Raw genomic sequence first — 23,226 nt, 5'->3', positions numbered from 1 at the left:
ACTTAGCCAATGCCGATGATCAAATCAAACAGAAAACCAAAAGCAAGAAACGACAATACACGGTGTTTACGTGATTCGATCAAATTGATCTACATCCATGGGAGAACTCGAGTAACTTTGTATTGATGATGAAAACGGGGAATTACAGAGGCAAAACAACTAGAACTCTACACAATCAACGTAGCATCTATACATGTTGAATCAGCTAAAACTTGGTAGATGAATCAACTAACCGATGCAATGAAATTGATGAACGAACTATGCCAATTGACCTTCAAGATCGACACTCCTCAATTCTTCTTCTTGATCGAGGATTTCCGCAAGCTCTCTCTTCAATTGATCTCTCATTTTTGATGTGTATATCTCTATTTTCTTATCTCATGCTATGAGTGTGTATCTGCTTTTATACTCACACTCCAACAAACTCTCACGAGTTGCGATCCCATGCATTCGCGCTCACGTGTACCTCAAGGATTAACTAACTCAACCGACGTCACACCTTGATGTTGTGAGACACATTATGCTAACACCTACATTGTTCATGTAGAGGCACCTGATGATGCACATGTCACGTCCGAATCGGAAGATCTGGAGAGCTGGTACCGCTCTTTTCTACCGGCTACCACAGCAAGCTCGAGCGAAGATGAGGCGCGTCTCATTTACTCATACCGCCACGTGTTCAAGGGATTTGCTGCTAGGCTTTCACCCGACCATGTGAAAGAAATGGAGAAGAAGAAAGGATTCATCTCAGCACAGCCCCAGAAATTGATGTCTGTGCAAACAACACATTCCCCCAACTTCTTGGGGTTGAACCGGAATATTGGGTTGTGGAAAGATTCTAATTACGGTAAATGTGTGATTATTGGTGTGGTGGACAATGGAGTGATCCCTGAGCATCCTTCCTTCAGTGACGAAGGAATGCCGCCTCCACCGGCAAGGTGGAAGGGAATGGCAAGTGTCAATTCAACCACACAACCTGCAACAACAAAATCATTGGAGAAAGATACTTCAGGGCCGATGACCAGAGCCCCTTTGATGATCATGGCCATGGCTCTCACACCGCGGGCATTGCTGCTGGATGCTTTGTATAAGGAGTAAATCTTTTTGGCAACGCCAACGACACTGCTGCTGGCGTTGCACCACTTGCTCATCTAGCTATCTACAAGGTGCTCTTGAATAATTCTGGAACAAATGTAGATATTCTTGCTGGAATGGATGCGGCGATTGAAGATGGAGTCGACGTGATGTCGATTTCTATAAACTTACAAATACAAGTAGCAAACTTGTATGAAGATGCTCTTGCAATCGGTGCATTCAGTGCGATGGAGAAGGGCATCTTCGTTAGCTGCTCAGGTGGAAACAATGGTCCTCTTCCCTTGTCTGTGGGAAATGTGGTACCTTGGGTTCTGACGGTTGGAGCAAGCACAATGGATAGAAAATTAAGTGCAAAAGCAATGCTAGGAAACAACCAACAGTTGGAAGGTGAATCAGCTTTTCAACCTACTGACTTTACACAAAAGCAATTCCCACTTGTATATACACCTTCCTGCTTCAACAACTCGCTCAGTGGAAGTGACATCCGAGGTAAGATAGTTGTGTGTGAGTTAGGCAGATTAACAGAAACTCAAACAGGAGCAGCAACAGTGAGCAGTGCTGCTGCTGGTGGCTTCTCATAAACAATGAGTTAGATGGAAACACCATTCAAGTTTTACCCTTCCCTATCCCAACAACATACGTTGGCTATGCCGCTGGATTGAAGATCAAAGCTTACATAAATTCAACCGCAATGCCCACCAGCACTATTTCCTTCCAAGGTACCGTGATCGGTGATGATTGTGCACTAGTCGTCGCTTCATCTCTTCCAGGGGTCCTAACATACCAACCCCTGGAATCCTGAAACCCGACATTTTAGGCCGTGGAGTTAATATACTTGCAGCATGGCCCACTTCCCTCCAAGGCTCCACCAACACAAAATCCACATTCAACATAATTTCTGGTACCTCAATGGCGTGCCCGCACTTGAGCGGCCTGGCGGCTCTGCTCAAGAGCGTGCATCCTGATTGGTCTCCTGCTGCAATCAAGTCGGCCATCATGACCACACTGCAGACGACGTGAACCTAGCTGGTAATCCAATTGAGGACCAGGGGTTCTCCATGCCGACATCTTTGCCATGGGATCAGACCATGTGAATCCATTAAGAGCTAAAGATCCCGGACTCGTCAACGACATCCAGCCCCAAGACTACCTTCCTTACTTGTGCGGTCTCAACTAAACGGACTGCCAAGTCGGGTGGATTGTAAATCAGAGGGTGAATTGCTCAGCCCAATCGAGGATAGCAGAAGCAGAGCTAAACTATCCTTCATTCTCTATAATTTTCAGTGGCAAATCAACTCCCCAGGTTTACACCAGGACCGTCACAAATGTAGGTGACCCTGACTCGTCATACGAGGTGGAGATTTCCCCACCTCGCGGAGTTAATGTTCATGTGGAGCCCACCACTCTCAAGTTCTCAGAGACAAAATAGAAACTGCAGTACAAGGTTACGTTCAGCCAACTCACGTCTGCTCTGAATACCACATATGCCCAAGGATTCTTGAAATGGACATCCCCCAGACGTTCAGTTCGGAGCCCTATTGCAGTTATACAGTCTTGAATATTGTTGGAACCAAACTATATCTCAAGCTAGCATGTAAAGCGTTTCATATTTCTACTAGTTATAAATTATGTGATGCCAACTTGATATGAGTCAATCTATCCATATGCCGCCCCGTCTGCCTGGCCATGGTAACCGCTTGATCACATCACCAACTCACTCGCCCCAGCTATCTCCAAGATTCCGTATGAGTCCAATCCAGCCCTTATGTTCTTAGCTTTATTTTAGTTAATTGTCATGTTTTATTTCGGGCTTTCTTTGTCTGTTCTTTCCCGGAATGTAAAATAAGTCGAACCGCATAGGATTTTAGATTATTATAAATAAATAGGTGTATTGCATTTTCAAATTACTCATGGTATACTACAATATGTAGTTGAATATTTCTTATTCAAACCCTAAATGTTTCCCCTCTCAAACTGGGGATTTTGAATAAGAAAATTACTGATTCCAAGATATTCATCATAATATTAAATTTACAACATAGTGAACGTATATCAAATTACTAGTTTCATTGCGAGCATCTATTAATTGACCCTCAAACGTAACTAACTAAATTTGTTGCCACAACATCAATCATAGTCGTCTAATATGGCAATCATAATATTGATAATTACTCTTAGTTACTTAAGCACGAAGATAAAGTTGATATTAGGGTTTAACTTATTAGTTCAGTTCAACTTTGATTACAGTCCAACATATGCGCGTCTTATTTTTATTCATTTGATAGTAAATGTACAAATACATTTATGACCTCTAGCCGTTTCAAATAAGAGTACATTCAAAGCAAAAATTAATTTTTTATTATCCGGTGAAATTGGAGTCCGCCGATTTTAGGTTCAAGACTTTAAGAATATTCCTTAATTCTGCTTTTGATTTACAAATAGAGTTTTGATTTACTATTTTACGAGAGCTTAAATTAGGAGTAAAAAAGTACTTTACTCTATCCAAACTAAGATAACACACTTTACTTTTTAGTATGTCCGAATCAAGATGACACATTTCTATTTTAAAAAAGTACTTTACTCTATCCAAACTTTTTTCTCTCATTATCTCTCTATTTAATACTTATATACACTTTTTCTCTCTCAAATTAACCACATAAACCAACAACTCCTAAAATCCCATTCTAAAATCTCATGTCGACTAAAAAATATGTCATCATAGCCGAGACAAAGAGAGCAATGCTTACCTCAAATCAAATTAATAATTTAATAAAACATATTAATAAAATATGATTAAACACTTTAAAGATAAAATGCATGTAAACAGTTGATTAACTAAGAGTAATTTTTGTTAATCAATCCATCATATCATAACAATAAACGCCGAGGCTAGGGCTGCTTTGGAGCTTGATTCGACAGTAAAAGCATGCATGAAATGTGGCCATTCAATGATCCAACGTTATACAACAAAAGCAATGCAGGCAAGAAATTAAAATGCCCACAAACATTTCCAAAAAAATCCACATTAGTCAATAGAAATACAGCAACATGCAAGCAAACAAACACACAGCTTTCACACAGGCTTTGCTCATTCACTAGATTTATGACTTCCAACTTTGAAAGACAACATTTCTATTAAAAAACAACAAAACGATACAGACGACCATGAGAAGTCACATAGAATATGTACTCAAAACCCTCAACTCAGAGCTCATATGAGAGAACAAAAGAGAAGCAGAAGTTGCGCATCGACCATGGTGATTGAAAATTCTCAAATTAGCCGCAAGCAAGAACAGTATTAGTTGATTGTTGAAAACCATCTTTGCAGAAACTTGAAATGGGGAGAGAAACGAAAAAAGGAAAGAAAAAAAAATGAAATCCACCATTTCCCCAAATGGAAGTACATTTCAGCTCCCAAGCCACTAAACATCCAGCATCACCTAGTAAAGAAAATAAAAAGAACAAAAGAGAAGAAGAGGAAGAAGAAAGAAGAGAGAAATAGAAAATATGCAGAAATATATGTTACTGATAATGTAGCAAATATCAACTCTAGTGTAAAAGGCCAAAAATTACTAGAAAAGTTAAGCAAAGCAGAAAACAATCTTTCATCAACACATTACCCCTGTAACCTTAAGCAAGAGAACATCACAACAGATGGGTTAAGAAAACCAAAAGTGGTCCCTTCGAAAACATCCAAACGGTAGGTCTCCTATATGTAAAGAGTAGGCCAAAGATTCAATCACTACCTCTCTTTCAATCCCTGAGGATCACGAATGATGAAGTTATGCACATCCACAAGTTAGGATCTAACCAAATTTCAACAAGAGCTGGTTACTGTACTACCAATAAATCAATCCTACTAGGGAAACACACACACACTACTTGGAGTTGCATAGCTGTGCATCTAGTGCTTATTTGATGGTGGGAGGCTGGGAGCAGACATGAAACAATTCCAAGAAAAATGACCAATGGACTAAAAAAAGATAAGCCAAACAACATAGGGCAGAAAATGCAGCACTGGTCTGCAACTCGATATCAGCGCAAATAATCTCTTAGCAGAACAATTTATTAACATTGATCAAAATCGGATGAAATTGTCAACTGCCCTATCGGAAATAGGATGATAACAAAGAAATATAGAAACAAGAAGAACCAACGAGAATAACAAGTATAATTGCACTAACCAAAATTGAGAAACCTAGAAAGACATTATTTGTGGAATTCAAACAAAACCAATAACCATAAGTAATTACCTGTAAGAAAAGAACAAATGACTTGATCAAGGAACTAACCAACCAAATCAGCATCATCTGATGTGGAATCAGCTTTAAGAGAACCTTGCCTAACCAAACAATTTTAAAGATGGGAAAAAGAATGGGTAGGAGAAAAGGAAAAGGAAAAGGAAAAAGGGAAAAGAAAAAGAGGGGAAAAAAGATGAGAAGAAACATAAGGGCAATAGGATATCAGCTCTACAGCATCAAGTTAAAATATCAACTTTTAATGACAAATACATTTAGTTAGAGCAGTTTCTTAATTCACGTTATATTGCACCATACCTTATGTATATAATCAGATACGTAAACCATGCCAAATTCATCTGATAGAGCACCAAGAAATTGCAGCCAGATAACCTGCAGCTTTATGAATGTAACAGTCTACAAGACAGCAAATTCAAATTCAAAGTAAAACTTATTGCTGGTTAAATCCATCAAGCCAGCCAGTAATTCACCAGCTCATTACAAAAAAGAGAACACAAGGCCACATATGATTGAGGGTATCAACTCAAAACAAAGATAAATCTGAAGTTGGTTTACACTCTAATCATACTAGTATAGTTCATCTTATACAGAGTCCAAACAATGCATTCCCCTATTGACACAAAGAGTATTAGTTAAACAATACGAAAGAGGTGGATTCCCTTAGTAAGGAGCTTTCCAAAAAAACAACCAAAAGATATGCCAGCAACAGAAGGAATGCTAATAGAGTAGATAGTATCTCTAGCAAAGGAGAGTGAGTAACTCGTGATTGTTGAACATTCACAAAAAATTAGTCAAACAGAATACCGGGATTAAAAAAGAAGTCAACTACCTACATATAGAGGTTGTGATCCATAATATATCAATTAAACAGTTATGTGAAAAACATTGTCATAGTTGGATCTGAGGGCAGTTACACTTCTTGAACTGCACTGACCAAATCAAGCACAACTCCAGACACCAGTGAAATGTATTTGGCCACAAACCTGCAATAGAAACAAAGTACATTTATCACAAGAAGGCTGAGACCACCTAACTATGCTGAACCTGAAACCAGAAGCCCAGCTAAGAAGCTATGGCAGGCAGAAACATGCTAGATATATATTTTCTAGGCTTTGCTCAATCATCCACTTCATTAGTTTCATCACTTCAGACATTACTTTTTAAGAGCTACAGTCACTTCCAACACCATCACCCTTCATATGCCCTACTCAGCCAAACTATCCATATGAATATCATCAGGTGTGACAGATTTGTCATTCCCATCCTCTAATGCTTTAACAGGAACATCAATTTGCCCATCCTTGTTTTCGACTAAATTTTCAATTGAGTTTGAACGAGAGCGTTTCCTGTGCTTTGATTTATGCCCACTTGAATGTCGCGGAGATGTCTTACTGCCTCTCCTATGCTTTTCAGCTGACCTGGACCTGGATCGCCTTTTATCTCGGTTCCTCGATTTATCCTCTTTGCTCCTTTCATATTTCTCACTCAGTTGATGTTTATCTTCCTGAGATCTGGATCTTGAACGTCTTCGATGTCTGGCCCTGCTTTCCTCCAACACACTTGGGGAAGATCTTCGCACATGTTTTCGACCATCAGAAGAACCTGACCTAGAGCGTCTCCTACTCCGACTCTTGGGTTTTTCTTCCCTTCTGTTGTCTTTCTTATCGCTAGAGTGATGTACAATTTCATCAGATCTTGACAATGAGCGCTTTCGAGGTTTAGATTTAGTCGTTTCATCTCCTGATGATAAAGACCTTCTCCTATGACGATGAGGAGATCTTGAATCAGGACGTGATTGTTTTCTTGTTCTTTCAGGACTTTCTCGGCGATGCCTTGGCGATCCTACATCATCCCGATATGATTTCCTAGCCCGAGGGCTTGCACTCCTGCTTCTCTTTTTCCGGGAAAGAGGTGAATCGTTATCACGTGATCTTCCCCAATCCCGTCTCCTACTTCTATCGCTGACATCCCTACCATCCTTATAAGACCTATGGTCCTTCTCATAACTTGAGTAATGGCGAGATCTCACAGGTGATCTGGATCGATAATCTCGTCGGCGACGAGCAGGAGGTGAGAACGAGCGTGACTTCCCTCTTGACCGATAATTTATAGGGGAAGTAGACTTTGACCTTGACCTAGATTTGGACTTGGCACGGCCATTTGGTGACCTGAAACATCATCAATACAGTTTAGAGCTGGTTTATAGAGATATTGATGAAGAAGCGCATAATTTTTCCTTTTCTTCTGAAATTATCAAAAAGAACACAAATTAAAGAGAAGCATGGAAAAGAAAGCGGCCAACAAGATGTCGAGGAAGAGACAAGAAAACCTCCTACTTGTGCTGCAAAATAAGGAAAGTCCAACTGCTAAAATTCCACAAAAAAAGTCTGGAACATTTTTCAGATTACTACATGAGAAACAGTTTGTATAGCTGTAGAGCCAACAAGATGTGTGAGAAAATCATACATTCACCTCATTCTGAAATCTGAATACTATCTCAGAAACTCAACATTGAAAAATATTCCATAACTTGGGTTTTTTAAGAGTAGACAAAATGACATAGTATTACTTCAACACCAAATGACAGCAAAAGTTAACAAGAAACCATTACGAAGACTCCACAATGATTTATTGTCATTCCCCTTGTGATGCCAAGATGACAGGTTGAAATCTAAACTAAGAGTTCACTTATAAAGTATTACAAAATAAATACTCCCTCCGTTTCCTAAAATAGGAACTTTTGAAATGACACGAGTTTTAATGCAAAATTGGTAAAGTAAGAGAATGATAGAAAGAAAAGGTGTGTTAGTGGAAAATGGGTCTCATCTCATTAGAGAGAACGAAGTTCCCTAAAATGGAAAGTTTCTGTTTTTAAGAAACGGAGGAAGTATAATTGAAGAACACAGTCTCATATTCAGGCTGACAAACGAGAAATCATCAAGGCCTCTCCAACAAGTGTACACCAATATTAGAAAGATGATTAAGCAGAAAACTCTACCAAATCTACTCTATAACTACAGCAAAGAAAAACTATCTACATATCATATCCATAACTTGTAGCCTTATGCTGCCATGACTGCAGCGAAGGCATATTTTTTCCAAAACAATAAGTATGACTACAAACTCCAAAAACAAAGATAGCACGGAATTAAAAGCTGCATGAATATTTAAAAAAAAATTGGCTCACTAGAATTTCGATTTAAAATCTAGATATACCATTTTGTACTTGTTCCATTTATTATGAATACACTTCGTTAGAGAGAATACAAGTCAATGGCATTTATTATACATTATAATACTTCTAAAAGATCCAACAAAGTATTTAGATATACCTGGATTTTCTTTCAGGTTCTTTAACCTCAATGACCAGACCATCAGCTTGCAACTTCTTACTTATTTCTGCAGCTCTAGCTGCAGCTAATTCTGTTGCAGACTTCATAGTTGCTGCTCGATTAGCTGCTTGCTGAGCTGTCAATGTTTGCTGCATCAGAAGAGCCTGCTGAAACTGCATTTGTTGCATGGCAACAGCTTGCTGCATAACCATCGGCAGGGATGATGAACCCATTGCTGAATTCAAAGCAGGTTTCGGTGGGAGTGATTTGGCCATTTCAACATTTAATGGACGGCCACCAACATCCATGTTATTCAATGCCAAAGCAGAAGAAGCTTCTTCTGCTTTTGAGTATTCAATATATGCAAAATGCTTAGACTCAGTTATCGTACAATCAACAACTGTCCCACAAAAACCAAAAAGCTGCTTCAACTGGTCCACTGTCAGAAGAGGGCTAAGGTTACTGACTTGTACAGTTTTCTTAAGAGAATCAGCCTTCTTCTCACTGTCATCTGAACCTAATACACGAAAATCGCAAGAAAATGAGAACACTTGGAAGATTTAAAGGATACAAGAAACTAAGAAAATATATTCAAGTAGTGGAATCTAAAAAATATCATCATCTACTCAAAAGATACCATTAAGTACTAAGTACAGAATTTTTAGGGAAAATTACTTATACTTGAGTATGAAAAAAAAATACACTGCAGTGACACATAGCATAACAGCATAAGAGGTCAAAATGGAGGAGGAAATTTAACAGAGAGCCGCTTCATTTATACACAGAACACCATCTCACTGTTTTAGAGAAAACAGCCTGTAGAACAAACTCAATTGAATATCCTTGAACCCCCATCCTTATTACTCAACACTTGGCTGTCAGAAGGCGGCACAGCAACCAGCCATGGGCACACTCTTCCCCCAGTAAATACTCTATTTAACAATAAGTATAAACCCTGGCCCTTGGGCCCGCCCCTCCTTCTAATCAGCCGGAAGTAACCTTCCATCAAGGCTGCCTTGCCGTACTCCAATGTCCCCGAGGCAACTCTCTCTGTCATAGATAATACAGGCTATTGTCCTTAACTGTAATAATATAGCCTATTGGGCTTAACCAGTATCCATCCATACGTACACTCATTACCATAACCTTTACAACTGGTTTTCTGCCACCCGCCTACTCCATCAATCCTTGTTTGCGTTGACTTTCCAGACCTCAATCATAAGCGGACACACACCCTGTTTGCACACATAAGCAAACACAAAGACACAAGCACTAGCACAAATAAAAAGAATGAGAGAGAGACGTTCATATTAGTACTAACAGCAATTGGTCATAGAAATTAGGGTTGAAACTTGTATGGTAGAGGCAAGGCTGGTTGGCAATGGAATAGGTTACATGCATTGACAAAAATTTAAAAATCTAGTCAAAAAGTTGTATGGAAAAATGGGTTTGTGTAATGACATGGGACTGTGGATAGAGGCTCAAAATGTAAAAGAAACTGGAGTGCCTGATCTTACCAGATGAGTCTTTGTTGGACTGAGCTTGAGCTGCAGCGTGGGCTTGAAGGGCTTGGGCAGCAACAATTGCCTGAGCAGCCGCCATCGCAGCAGCAGAAGGTGCCATTGGCACTTGACTTAGAGTTCCCATTGTAGTGGTGGCAGCTAAGGCAGTCATGAGCAGATTATGAGGGGGGTGATTAAACTTACAACTAGTATTTGCGCAGCGCCCATTAAGGTACTCTCGACACATTTCTCCCAGGGAAGATCCCATTCCAGGTAAAACCACTCCACCTGAGGCCCCAGAGACAACACCGGGAATCATACCCAGCAAGCCCGGAAAAGCACCAGATACAGAGCCAGAGTAATTTGGCATATTGGGCATGGTCTGGTTTACTAAATTGGGATAAGAAGCAGGTGGAGCCACCCCAAGAAGCCCTCCATTGGGAGTCCCTGAACCAGAGTAATATGATGATGATTAAGACATTATGAAGTGAAGGCACTAGTAAATGATGCATGTGAGCATCTATTGTTTTTTTAATTCATTTCTTATCAGAAATCAATCAAACACAATAATCTAAGAACACAAACCTCTATAATTAAACAAAATAGTAGTAATAGACATACAAACCATTTGCTATAATCAATATATTTGCCAAAGAGAGAGCTGAATGAGAGCAGAACAAATTGTTTATAGACACAAGATACAGTTTTATCAAGTTCCAGTTCATATAAATAAGGTTTCAATAGTAAGATGAAAAGCAATCAAAACCAGTCAAGACTGGAATGCCAATCATCACATGCAGCAATGTCATTTAGCGTAAGACACTGCTTCACCCAACATGCGAACATAGCAGCACAAGCTAAGTTACCTCTAATCCATCATCCATGCACTTTTTTACCAATTGTTTTCGACAGACTTGTCCATACTCCTTTATCTTCAAGAGTCTAAGGGGACATTATCACTACAAGCCTAGCAATATCATACTATGATATCTCCTACATTTGCATCGAACATCCAATTTATGTACCTTCCCGATAAAGTTGACACTGACATATTTGCAAGAATCACTAATACTTACTAGAGTGGGCAAGCAATGACCAGATACCAAAAAACTGATATATCGTTTGAAGATACTAAATCACTTCAACTAAAAACCAAAAGGTCCTCATTACCATCTCATATGCAGAAGCTACTACTCCGCAATAAGAAACTACTATAAAGAAACATAATAAATGTGTATCGATAAAAGAGTGCTAACTCATCTCTGCAAAAGAATGTAGATAACAGTAGCAGGAAACAAACTCGTTCAGAAAATTATAAAATTAAAAAACAAGAGAGTTAATTAACCTTGGCTGAAGAAAACAGGGAATGGACTTCCCATAATCGGCTTCCCATTGCACTCCACATTGACCATATAATTCCCTCTCTTAGGCACCACATAAGTCACGCTATAGCTCCCATCCTCCATATCCTTCACTATCCCGTCCTGCTCGTTTCCCCCAACTCCGACTCCAGGCGAAACCCTAACTTTCACCTGAGCCCCGCCGCGCGCTACCTTCCTCCCCTCAGAGTCCTTCGTCACCACCGCAAACGTGGCCCCCACGCACGCAGTGCCGCCAGCAATCCCCGCGCCTTGCGCCGTGCACCTCGAGGGGTCAACGGGCCCCACGGAGGAGTCCTTCTCGGACGACTCATTGTCGTCGTCGGAATCCGAAGAAGAGGATGGCGCGGCGGAAGGGGATTGGGGCAGCTGGGGTTGGGACTTGCTATTGAAGGTGGCTTCGAATGCGGCTTTAGCGGCGGCGGCCTTCTCGGCTTCGCTCTTCAACTTGGCTTCCTCCGCTTGCTTCATCCATATGGTCTTCGGCACCGCAGAGACCGCTGTAACTTGATTGTTGATGTTAGGTGTAGTGTTGTTCCCGGCCATTTGTTAGGGAAGCTTTGCACTAATGGCCGAACCCTAATTCCGAATTGCTGTATATTTGACCTAACTTTGGGATAGACGGGAAAGCGTGTTGTTAAGATTTGGGGATAGTGGATATTGCAATTAAGACCAAGATGGGGGCAATTATTTTAATTTCTCTACAACAAGTGGGTGAAAATAAAATTAAGCCATTCTCGATAAAATAAAACACGCTGAATTTACTAGAATAAGTATTTTTTCCCTTTTTGTAGTGCTAAAAGAGCTAACTAAGAAAATGTTCATTGAAGTTGATCTGATTTTAAGATCAGATATACTTTATAAATTGTTTTAATAGTGACACTAGTTTTCAGAGAAAACCATGTTGTATGGGTGTAAGAGCGATTCAATACAGATACAATAATACATGAGGTATTTTAATACATTGGATGTGATACATTACATTCATAACTAATGAACATATGTTATCCATAAAGTGATAAAAAAAAAATTGATTTTGTCTCATTGCTTTAGTCGATTATTCGAAATCAATAGAAAATGTCCAACCAATCGCTAAAAAATACCCAATGTTTCTTCCAATCTTTTCTATTGTGTTATCCAAACAACTATTGCTGAAGCAAGTTCCAACATTTTGACGTACTCCATTCAACAACTGCACTGATGTAACTTGAAATATAGACCAACTTATTAACTACTAACTCCGTCCCACAATAGAAGTCACCTTTACTATGGACACGAGTTTTAAATGATGTAAAAAAAATGAGTTGAATAAGTTAGTGTGAGCAAAATTACACAAATATCAAACTAAATATAACAAATACAAACATGCATACTTAGAGCATCCGCAGCGGTGCTCTCCCGCAAGGACGGTTCCGTGCCGCTGGCGCGGCAACCCCCTGTCCGCTGTTGTGCTCTTGTCGCTGGCACGGTGCTGCTCGATGCATCGAGCACGTCCGTGCCGCTGAGCAGGGCGACGTGACGCGTTTTTATTGGCCGTTGGTATTTTCTTTTCTTTTTTTAAATCGAAAATAATACCAAAAATTAAAAAAATATATTTTCGGATTCCCAAAAATATAGCCGTTTTATTACCGCTTTTTTGAAATTTTAAAAAAAAGTTGTAATCCCAAAATCATATATAAATACACACATTCATCATCCATTTGGGCGAAATTCGGCCACGAGTAGTGAGCTTTTTAATTTTATGAATTTAATTATGTAACTTTTAATTTTTAGGATATAAATTATGTAATTTTTAATTTTTAAGACTTTAATTATGAAATTTTTAATTGTAGGATTTTAATTATGCAATTTTTAATTTTTAGTAATTAGTAATAGTATTTGGGTATTTTTAATGCATTTTAATATTGTGAAAATGTTTTTATTTAATTTAAATAATAGAATGGTGGGACCCTTGAGCATGTCCTTGCGGAAGAGCATGGATGTGAGTGTTGTGCTCTTGCCTAAGAGCATGGAGTAAAAAAATAATAAAAGTGGGTCCGGGCCCACATCCGTGCTCTTTGGCAGGAGTAAAAAAGTAATAAAAGTGGGTCCGGGCTCACATCCGTAACATTTGGAGCATGTTTTTGATTGCTTGGAGTTTAGCAATTTTACCTTTTGGCTTCTATTATGTTAAAATAACACTTGGAGGTCTTCATTGTCGTACTCCTCTTGCTGCACCTTCTGAATTTGTTGTGCTGAGGCCAATACAAAAGCGTCACATTCATATACAAGTGATGGATTTCTTTTGGGCACGGAATTTAAGAAAATGATATATGTTGAGTTAAATAGAGAGAATAAAGTATGAGAGGGGGAAAAGTAAGAGAAATAAAGAGAATAAAGTAAGAAAGAGAGAATAAAGTAAGAGATATGGAATGAGAGTGATAAAGTTTTGGTTTTTGTTAAAAAGGGAAATTGATCACTTGTAGTGTGACAACTCAAAATGGAAAGTTGATCACTTGTGGTGGGACGGAGAGAGTATGAAAATTTCTTAGAGAGTTGGAACATTTCAAGTTAAGTGAGTCATTTCTTTTTTTTGGCACTCTCTCTTACTTTTTCTCTCTCTACTTTTTCATATATCGTTATTCTCTCCACTTAACTAACAAAACTTCATTTTATTAAAATCCGTGCCCAAAAGTAATGCCTCACTTAGTGAGAGACGGATGAAGTACTATATAAATGTGAGACTTATATTCCATTAACTTTTTCAACTCACTTTCCTTTATACTTCCTCTAGATACTCTTCTTTTTGGTACAATGATTAAGAATATTAAGTGGATAATGAACAAAGTAAGAGACACGAATAGAGAATAAAGTAACAGAGTTGTTTACTTTTTTGCCAAAATAGAATTGACTCGGTTATCTTGGAACTTTCCAAAATAAAAAAAATTACTCAATTAGCATGAAACGGATGGAGTATTGACTCGATTTATTTTAAACACGAGAAATACCCGCAAGTGTACGGGGCTAGTGTAGCATAAAACAAGTAAGAGTATCGTATCCCACAGCGACAAATTATGCAAACTCAAGTACCATGAACCGATTTCAACTACTATCTAGACAATCCAAGAAGTTGATTTGATTTTTTAAAGCTACTAACTAAACATAAACAAACTAAAAGTAAGCAATAAAGGATAAGTTTCAAATAAGAGAATAAGGTAGAGCCTTGGATCCAACTACAACGAACACTATGTAAACAATTCAACAACTTTGATTACCCAATTGAAGTCTCTAGGATTACTAGGAAAGCCGCTAGTCTAGGCTAAGCCCCCTCTCGAGTGCACTCAACCCGTTGATTAATCATTAATATTGAAGTCTCCTTCTAATACTTCACAATTAACTCCTTAAAATAAAAGGCTCAAGTCCTCACTTTAGAATTCCTTCTCTCGAATGCAAATTATCTAGGTGTTGTTCATTCTTTTATCATTCCTAATTAGGTATCTCTCGATTACACAAACTAGGTCAACAAACCCAATTGGTAGCTAAGCAATTGAATTGAAAAAGCACAAGAACGAAACAAAGGAATCACAAGAGCAAAGGTAATCGAAAGTCCTTAAATTAATCACAAGTGTTCATTGTAGTCTTCACCAAAACTCTACAAAATGATTTAGCTACTTATATTCAACTCAAATTCACAAGAATGAATCCATAGAAATCGAATTGGACATGGAAAACTTATGAAAATACTCCCAAAGGTGGATTGAATGGCAAATCGTCTTCGTCTTCAATCTCGTTGATGATTATGACTCTATGCCGCTTCAAAACTTCAGAAATGCTTCTGGGGCGTGTGGAATCTCCCTTGAAGTCGAACCCTAGGTCCTATTTATACCTGGGGCGAAAAACGCAGCTTTTGTAATGCTCAGGCAAAACACCCGGCCGAGCGATTTTAAGTGAGAAAACGCCCGGCCCCGGCGTTCTTCTCTGCTCCCGTCCAAGCGCGAAACGCCCGGCTCCAGTGAGTTCGTCCGGCTTGTCTGTGGAAATGCCCGGTTTGCTTTAGTCAGACGCCCGACATGGGGGTATTTGGTTCCGTTTTCATCCGTTTCCACCTGCTGTGACTCCAAAACTAGACAAACTCATCCAAACACTAAAATAGAATATTATGGATGAAAGTTCAAGTAATGGGCTATAGATCACTCAAATATGAACAATGTGTCGGGGTTTTGGAGCCCCTTGCACAGCGGGAGACTTGTACACAACAGATAAATCAGACGTAGGATCTATTTGACCGATTACGAGATTAATCTATTCACATGTTAACATAGAATTGCATGCTAGAACGCAAATAATTCATGCTCATAGAATGTAAATCCTAAATATGAATACTACGGTTTAGAGTTACCGATTTGATTCTCCAAAGAATCGTCGATTGCTCGCGCCTTCTCTACGATGATCTTCAATACTAGACCACGGATCTTCTGACTGGTGTCCCGAATTGTATCTCAACATCAGGGTGGGCTGATCTTATCGAAACACTAGGACTTGAATAAAGAAGACGGAACTTTCTCACGAAGGAGAGCTGGAAATTTCGATCTCCTCTACTAATTAGAGAGGGACGAAAATTTCATTATGAAATCAATTAATTTTCTGTCTCATTTATTCTCCTATTTATAATAGTTCATATTGGGCCCAATCAGGGATCTATAGAAGGTTTGGATATGGGCTCCCCCAATTAGCTTTTTACTAATTAAATTGAACCCACAATTTAATACAAGCTTATATTGGAATATTACGAGCAGCCACTACAGACGTAATATTGACCTCCCCATCCAAATCTGAAATTACAAGTAATCCGGATTTCCGTTTTGTTTATTATTTATTTCCCGCACTTAATTAATTAACATCTTATTAATTCCAATAGTAGACTTAGCAAGAAACACTTATTTATTATTCGTAGAGTAATAAAACTCCAACTGACCAGTTTCCGAATAATAAAACCTTGTTCAAGCTCCTCTTGAGGACATTATCAAACGAGACTCACCTCGTGCACGATTCAACATAATAGCAATCCTAGCACCGCTAGATAATGATCACCACTACCCAATATACCTGGATCGCTGGGTGACGAAAAACCCGCACCTTTGGTAAGTCAAAGTAGTAGATACTCAATGTCGTATGCTCAATGCTAACGTATGAAGATTAAGAAATTAATTATCAAGACCTCGTCTTTCAGTAGATAGCATAAAGACTCGTCTTGCTATTAGATCCATTCAGTGTTATACCACACCAACGTCATCTTATTTCAATAAGGCTTAGAAATAATCGGATTGATATTGCAACCTTTCACGATAGGTAGCCATCTAGATTGTGAAATTCTTCTTTTCTTTTGCAAAGCATTGCTTAGAACCGACTGTAGTACCTTAAAGTGAGCGGCAGCCCACGACCAGTTTACTAAGCAAAAGACTTAGGCTTTGTTTACTTCTTATGCATTTAAATGTTTATAAAACATCTTATAAACGCACAAGCAAACACAATGTAATAATATATTGATTCTATTCGTGCAAACTGCTCGAATGATACTGAATCAGGTCAAAAGTGGATTGTAGAGTTTTTCCGTACACAAGCAAGATTCTATTCGTGCGAACTCGCTCGAAACATGTTTTTCAGTATACTAAACCTAACACAATGAAACATCCAAAATACGTGCTAAACTACGAGTTTATCAAGTATTTCTTAAAATTCGTGGTGTAACTAAAGTGGACAATTATTGGAGGACGGGGAAGTAGTCAATTTGCAGCAACGTGCATTATCCGACAGTAAAATCAAGATCAAATTATTGCAACAACTAATATCCCTCATTGCCTACACCATATGCAATTCCAAGCAACTAAGTCGTTGATCAATTGAAATTTCTGACAGCCAGCTTAGCCTTGACCTTGAGCATATAGTACAACATTTTTATTTTAGTATATTGGACAGTTTGCATTATTAACTAGGTGCATCATAAGCGTTGACATTTTATATTTTATTCAATTTGTAAAAGTAAATTAATTTCGTTATGGTAACACATCAGCAATCACGAGAATTACACACTCAATCACAGGATAAGTATTTTGTATTGGTACTTAAAACGAATAATTCAGCATTTCGAACTAGCAAAAAAAAAGGTTTGCTTGGGTTCATAACTTTGCATATATAATTTGTTTGGCACTCCACATTCCAAGCCCCCTCCAAACTCACATGGCCATCAAAATTGTGCAACGCCACTCCATCACACCGTCTCACGGCGGCGCCACCGCCGCTGAGTGCATTCCGCTTCTATATTTCGACATGGTATGGCTCCACACCCCTCCAACCGAGATTCTCAACTTCTACACTCTCAAATCCTCCCAATCTTATTTCTTAAACACACTTGTCCCTCAACTCAAACACTCCCTCTCCATCGCTCTCAAACATTTCCTCCCCCTCGCATCCACCATCATCTTCCCCCTCACCTCCGCCGCCATGCCCGTCTCTCGTTACACCGCTGGCGACTCCGTCTCCCTCACGATCGCCGCATCCGACGCCGACTTCGCTAACCTCACGGCTAATCATTCCAAGGTTGCCGATGAATTCCACCAATTCCTCCCGGAAATGCCGCCGGAGGTTTTCCACTCCGACCGCATCGAATTCAAGGCCCTCGCTATTCAGGTCAACTTTTAATACTAGTAATTTTTTGGTTAATTATAGTTTTTATATCCCAATCTATTAATTTTTTTCAAAATCCATCCCAATTTTGTAAAATACTACTCCCTCAGTCCCACAAAGATTGTCTCACTTTTATAAAAAGTTAGTGGAATATGAGTCCTACTTTTATATATTAGTTTTATAATAAAATGTGAGTATGAATGAGTTAGTGGAATATGAAGTTCCCTACAAAAAATGGTAAAAAGTGAAATGAGACAAATTTTGTGGGACGACGAAAATGAAAAAACGAGACAATCTTTATGGGACCGAGGGAGTATCAATTTTAATTATATCTGACTTTTTGAGGTTTTAGCAAATCTATGATCGGATTTGATTTTTGGCATCTCACTGATGACATGCATAACAAATGCTATGTGAAATCCTATGATATTCATGATCAATGTCAACCAATTTCTAATACTGAATCTTCGAACCCTTCATTTTCAGTTCATTTTAGCGATAATACCGAATTCATTTATTTAGTTCGTCTTAATTATATGAACTTCATTTTTAGATTGTTTTAGTTTGTTTTTAATTAATCTCGTGAGCTCAATTAAATTCAGGTGACCTTGTTTCCAAACAAGGGAATCTGCGTCGGCCTCAAACACCACCACGCCATATGCGACGCCACCACTCTCTTCGCCTTCCTCCGCACATGGGCGTCGATCCACAGATCCAGAGCCGGTGGAGAATATTCCATCAAAGATTGTTAGAATGGAAAGATTTCTTAATATCAATCACGATGATTTGGAAATCAATTTAGAAGATTATAGAAGATTGATAGCATAATTGTAGGAGAATAGAAACCTTCCTTGTATATCAATGTATCAACCTCTATAAGAGGATTATTGTACAATGAATAAAATACACAGTAAAAAGTATCATCTTCTATGTCCCTAATTCTTCTAGTATCGGTTAACATGGTACCAGAGCAGGATGTTTTCCTGTGACTCAGAGAAATCTCATCATCGTCTATACCTTTCCCGACCAATTGTAACCAAAAACTTACCTTTCCCGACCAATTGTAACCAAAACCTGTGAAAAATCAGTAAAAGGATGTCAGAATCCAATGAACACAAAGAGATTGTTACCGACAGAACAGAGACAGAGCAGTTTGCAAGGATGTTTGCAAACTTCATGCGCAGCAGTTTTGCCATGACGAACACAGCAGATGCCAACCCGGAACCGAACCCACCACAGGAGATCGTGGTGGACACCAAGCCGTTGGATATCGGCTACAAACTGACCAGCGAGAATTACTCGTTGTGGGTCGTATTGATGGAGAGAGCCGTCAGTGGCAGGGGAATGATCTCCCACCTCACCGGGCATCCCGCTCCTCCGTCGAAGACTGATCCAGCCTTTGCACGGTGGCAACAGGCGGACCATTGCGTCTTCACGTGGTTGGTTCAAAATATGGAACCAAAGATAGTAACCCGAATCTCCAAACACGCAACAACCAGGGAAGTGTGGAAGAGTCTAGCCGTGACATACTCCAGCGGCGGGGACAGAATACAAGTCTACGATCTCCGCCGCCGAGCAAGCACTCTGAAACAGAAAGGAGAAACGTTAGAGGAGATCTGGACTCAATTACAAGAGATATGGCTAGCAATCGATCAGAAATCACCAAATCCGATGAAGTATCAGGAGGATGTCGAGATCTACGACAATTGTACACAAGAAGATAGAGTGTATCAATTACTCACTGCCCTAGATGACAAGTATGAAAATACTAAGAGGGAAATACTCAAGATGGAACCGTTTCCCTCTTTGGATGAAGCATACTCCGAGATAAGGAGGGAGGATGCAAGGATGAGGGTCCTTCAACCTGCCTACAGCGAGGAGAAGAGCACCCCGCAGGGAGTAGGTGCCGGACTCGCCGTGCGAAGTAGGCCACCCCAATCTCAAAGAAACGGTGGCGGTGGCGGCGGTAATGGCTGGAACCGACGGACGGACGAAGATAGATCTAAAATGGTGTGTACGGTATGTGGTCGGAAGAAGCACACCAAGGAGAACTGCTTCGAAGTGGTGGGTTTCCCAGAGTGGTGGGAAACCAAATACGGCCGACCACCGCCCCATAACTCGAGCAGAGGAGGACAACCGACGCAGGGGAGAGGCAGCGGTCGCGCGGCGGTATCAGTGGCTGGAGACGGAGCGCCCGCCGCCATCGGGGGCAACACCGAGGCCGCACCAACCCGAGGCAACAGCGGCGACCGGCGACAGCCTGAAGAGATGAACGGAGGAATTGCAAGTGCCAATTTGGCAAATCGGGCGAATGAGGAATCGGCGCCGAAAGGAGGTAACAAATTAGGGCTTGATGCATGTTTGCAATCAAGCCCCTCAAGTTTTCAAGTACCATATATTGAACCCCACTGTTTACCTCCAGATCCCTCAACTTTACAAGTCTTGCAAATTGACCCCAATATTTTCGAAAATAGAAGTAACACCCCTATTTGTCAAAAAGGAGATGATGTCAATTTTATTTCATGTAAGAATCGTTTTGAAATACTCGGAAAATTGTCAACTGCTTGTGCAGTATCTACTTGTGAGGAAAAAAATGACAGGTGGATCTTTGATTGTGGGGCGACGGATACAATGACCTATGATGCCTCCGACATCACTGAACCCACAAAACCGGGGAAGGCATACGTTCAGACAGCCAGTGGAGAGGTGTCGAATGTTGAGGGAGCCGGGACAGTAAACATATCATCAACATTAAAATTGTCAAATTGTCTCTATGTCCCGTCCCTATCACACAAGCTATTGTCGATTAGCCATGTCACCCGAGAACTTAATTGCTCCTTACTAATGCAGCCCAATTTTTGTCTACTGCAGGATATCAGGACGAAGGAGATTATTGGACGTGGCACTGAGAAGGACGGGTTGTACTACGTCGACGAGATAGCTCAAAAAGGAACCGCGTTGCTGACTCACGGGTCTGCAAATCGAGAAGCTTGGTTGTGGCATCGTCGTCTAGGTCATCCTTCTGCAAGTTATTTAAATTTGTTATTTCCCAATTTTTCCAAGAATTTACATTGTGAAACCTGTATTTTGGCCAAAAGCCGTAGACAATCCTATCAGTTAAGTAACACACGGGTTGAGACTTTGTTTTCTCTAGTTCATTCTGATATATGGGGACCCGCACCTGTAGTGGGGGGACAAGGTTTTCGATATTTCTTGATTTTTGTGGACGATTGCACTCGTATGTTATGGGTTTATTTTATGAAGCATAAGTCTGAAGTCGTGTCTCATTTTATACACTTTTGTAAACTTGTGAAAAATCAGTACCAAAAAAATATCCAAACTCTTCGGTCTGACAATGGGGGGGAATTTGTCAACTCGAGTATGAAAACCTTTTGTAGGGATAATGGGATTCTTCATCAAACCACCTGTCCTCACACACCAGAACAGAACGGTGTAGCAGAAAGGAAAAACCGTATCCTCCTCGAAATGACTAGAGCAATGCTCCTTGAATCCCAAACACCGAAACACTTTTGGCCTGAAGCTTTAGCCACCGCAGCCTACCTAATAAACCGTCTGCCTACCCGAACCTTGGGATTTAAAACCCCTCTGGAAATCCTCTCGACACAGGCTAAAATTCCACAACCTTTGACCCTTAGACCTAGAATCTTTGGAAGCTCCGTTTTTGTCCATATTCCGAAACACGAACGTACCAAACTCTCACCGTGCGCTGTAAAATGTGTTTTCGTGGGGTATGGGGTAAGTCAAAAGGGGTACCGATGTTATGACCCCAAAACCAAACGAATCCATGTCACAATGAATTGTAATTTCTTGGAGTCGGAATATTTTTTCCACCACCTTAGTGGTCAGGGGGAGAGTGACAGGATAGAGGGGGAGAGCAGAAATAGTGACCCACTAAGGTGGTTGCCATTACCAAGCTACCTCACCGCGGACCCACCCGAGAAGGTTGTCGGGACCACCGAGCAGGTCTCAGTAGAACAATCCAGCCAACTCAGTGTCGACGAACAAGATCCTCCCCTGATATCCAATGTAAGTATTCTTCCCATCTCTGATGCTGCTAACTCTGATAACTCGTCCGGAACTAGTAATGAGACAGGGGGAGATGAGTCGCAAGAAATCTCCAACAACATCTCCAGTGCTGAGGAGGTTACCGTTGATGGAGATACCGGACGGTACATATTGCCACCACGGGCGAACAGAGGAGTCCCACCAAAAAGGTACTCCCCAGAGAAAATTGGCAGGAACGCACGCTATGCTATAGCAAATAGTGCCACCAGTCACTTGTCGGAGATGGCACGAGCATTTGAAGCTGCACTGTGTGAGGAGGAAGAGATACCTTATTCAGCAGAGGAAGCTATGCGACACAAACACTGGAGAGCAGCCATGCAGAAAGAAATGGATGCCCTAGCTCGAAATCAGACGTGGGATAAGAGCAAGCTACCAGAGGGAGTAAGACCAATTGGTTGCAGATGGGTGTTCACAATTAAAAGGAAACCAGACGGGTCCATCGAAAGGTACAAAGCACGGCTGGTAGCAAAGGGGTACACTCAGACATATGGGGTGGACTACGCAGAGACCTTTTCACCAGTCGCCAAGATGAACACAATTAGAGTCCTTCTATCGATTGCAGCTAATCAAGACTGGCCCCTCTACCAGTTCGACGTCACGAACGCCTTTCTGCATGGAGAATTGAAGAAGAGGGTATATATGGAGGCACCGCCGGGGTTTACACAAGGATTCAAAAAGGGAGAAGTCTGCCACCTGAAGAAGACCTTGTATGGACTGAAACAATCACCAAGGGTATGGTTTGGAAGATTCACTGATGCTATGATTTCGTATGGTTTCCACCAGAGTCACTCGGACCATACGCTGTTCATCAAAAGACAAGAAGGGAAGGTAACCTGTTTAATCATTTACGTAGATGATATGATTATTACTGGTAATGATGCAGAGGAAATCAAGAAGTTAAGAGATAGTT

The 23,226-nt window shown here is 40.3% G+C and overlaps 2 protein-coding genes and 1 pseudogene across 7 annotated transcripts; 2 read left to right on the top strand and 1 right to left on the bottom strand.

The window, feature by feature from the left end:
* The first annotated feature begins 9 nt into the window (after window positions 1-9).
* On the top strand, window positions 10-2,653 carry LOC121801103 (annotated as a pseudogene).
* Window positions 2,654-4,057: 1,404 nt separating this feature from the next.
* On the bottom strand, window positions 4,058-12,222 carry LOC121799837 (serine/threonine-protein kinase fray2-like). Of its 6 annotated transcripts, none has more exons than XR_006050367.1 (6): window positions 11,534-12,222; window positions 10,204-10,635; window positions 8,687-9,203; window positions 5,652-7,522; window positions 5,349-5,437; window positions 4,058-4,535 (listed from the first exon to the last, which is right to left on the bottom strand). XR_006050367.1 is itself a non-coding variant. In XM_042199338.1 (4 exons), the coding sequence occupies exons 1-4, from the start codon at window positions 12,111-12,113 to the stop codon at window positions 6,559-6,561; spliced, it is 2,493 nt and encodes an 830-aa protein (XP_042055272.1). In that variant the 5' UTR covers window positions 12,114-12,222; the 3' UTR covers window positions 4,058-6,558. The 6 variants fall into 6 exon arrangements, 1 of the variants encoding a protein (XP_042055272.1); XR_006050369.1 differs by having other exon boundaries at window positions 4,058-5,437; window positions 5,652-5,726; window positions 6,184-7,522; XR_006050365.1 differs by having other exon boundaries at window positions 5,349-7,522.
* A 5,488-nt stretch (window positions 12,223-17,710) lies between these two features.
* On the top strand, window positions 17,711-19,153 carry LOC121799486 (malonyl-coenzyme:anthocyanin 5-O-glucoside-6'''-O-malonyltransferase-like). The gene is made up of 2 exons (XM_042198874.1): window positions 17,711-18,233; window positions 18,833-19,153. Exons 1-2 carry the CDS (start codon window positions 17,784-17,786, stop codon window positions 18,980-18,982), a joined length of 600 nt encoding a protein of 199 aa, XP_042054808.1. The 5' UTR covers window positions 17,711-17,783; the 3' UTR covers window positions 18,983-19,153.
* The last annotated feature ends 4,073 nt before the right edge of the window (window positions 19,154-23,226 follow it).

This window comes from Salvia splendens, chromosome 4, assembly GCF_004379255.2.
Source record: "Salvia splendens isolate huo1 chromosome 4, SspV2, whole genome shotgun sequence".
Lineage (NCBI taxonomy): Eukaryota > Viridiplantae > Streptophyta > Magnoliopsida > Lamiales > Lamiaceae > Salvia > Salvia splendens.
Note: the sequence above shows the minus strand (reverse complement) of the source record. Positions and strands in the feature narration are given on the sequence as shown.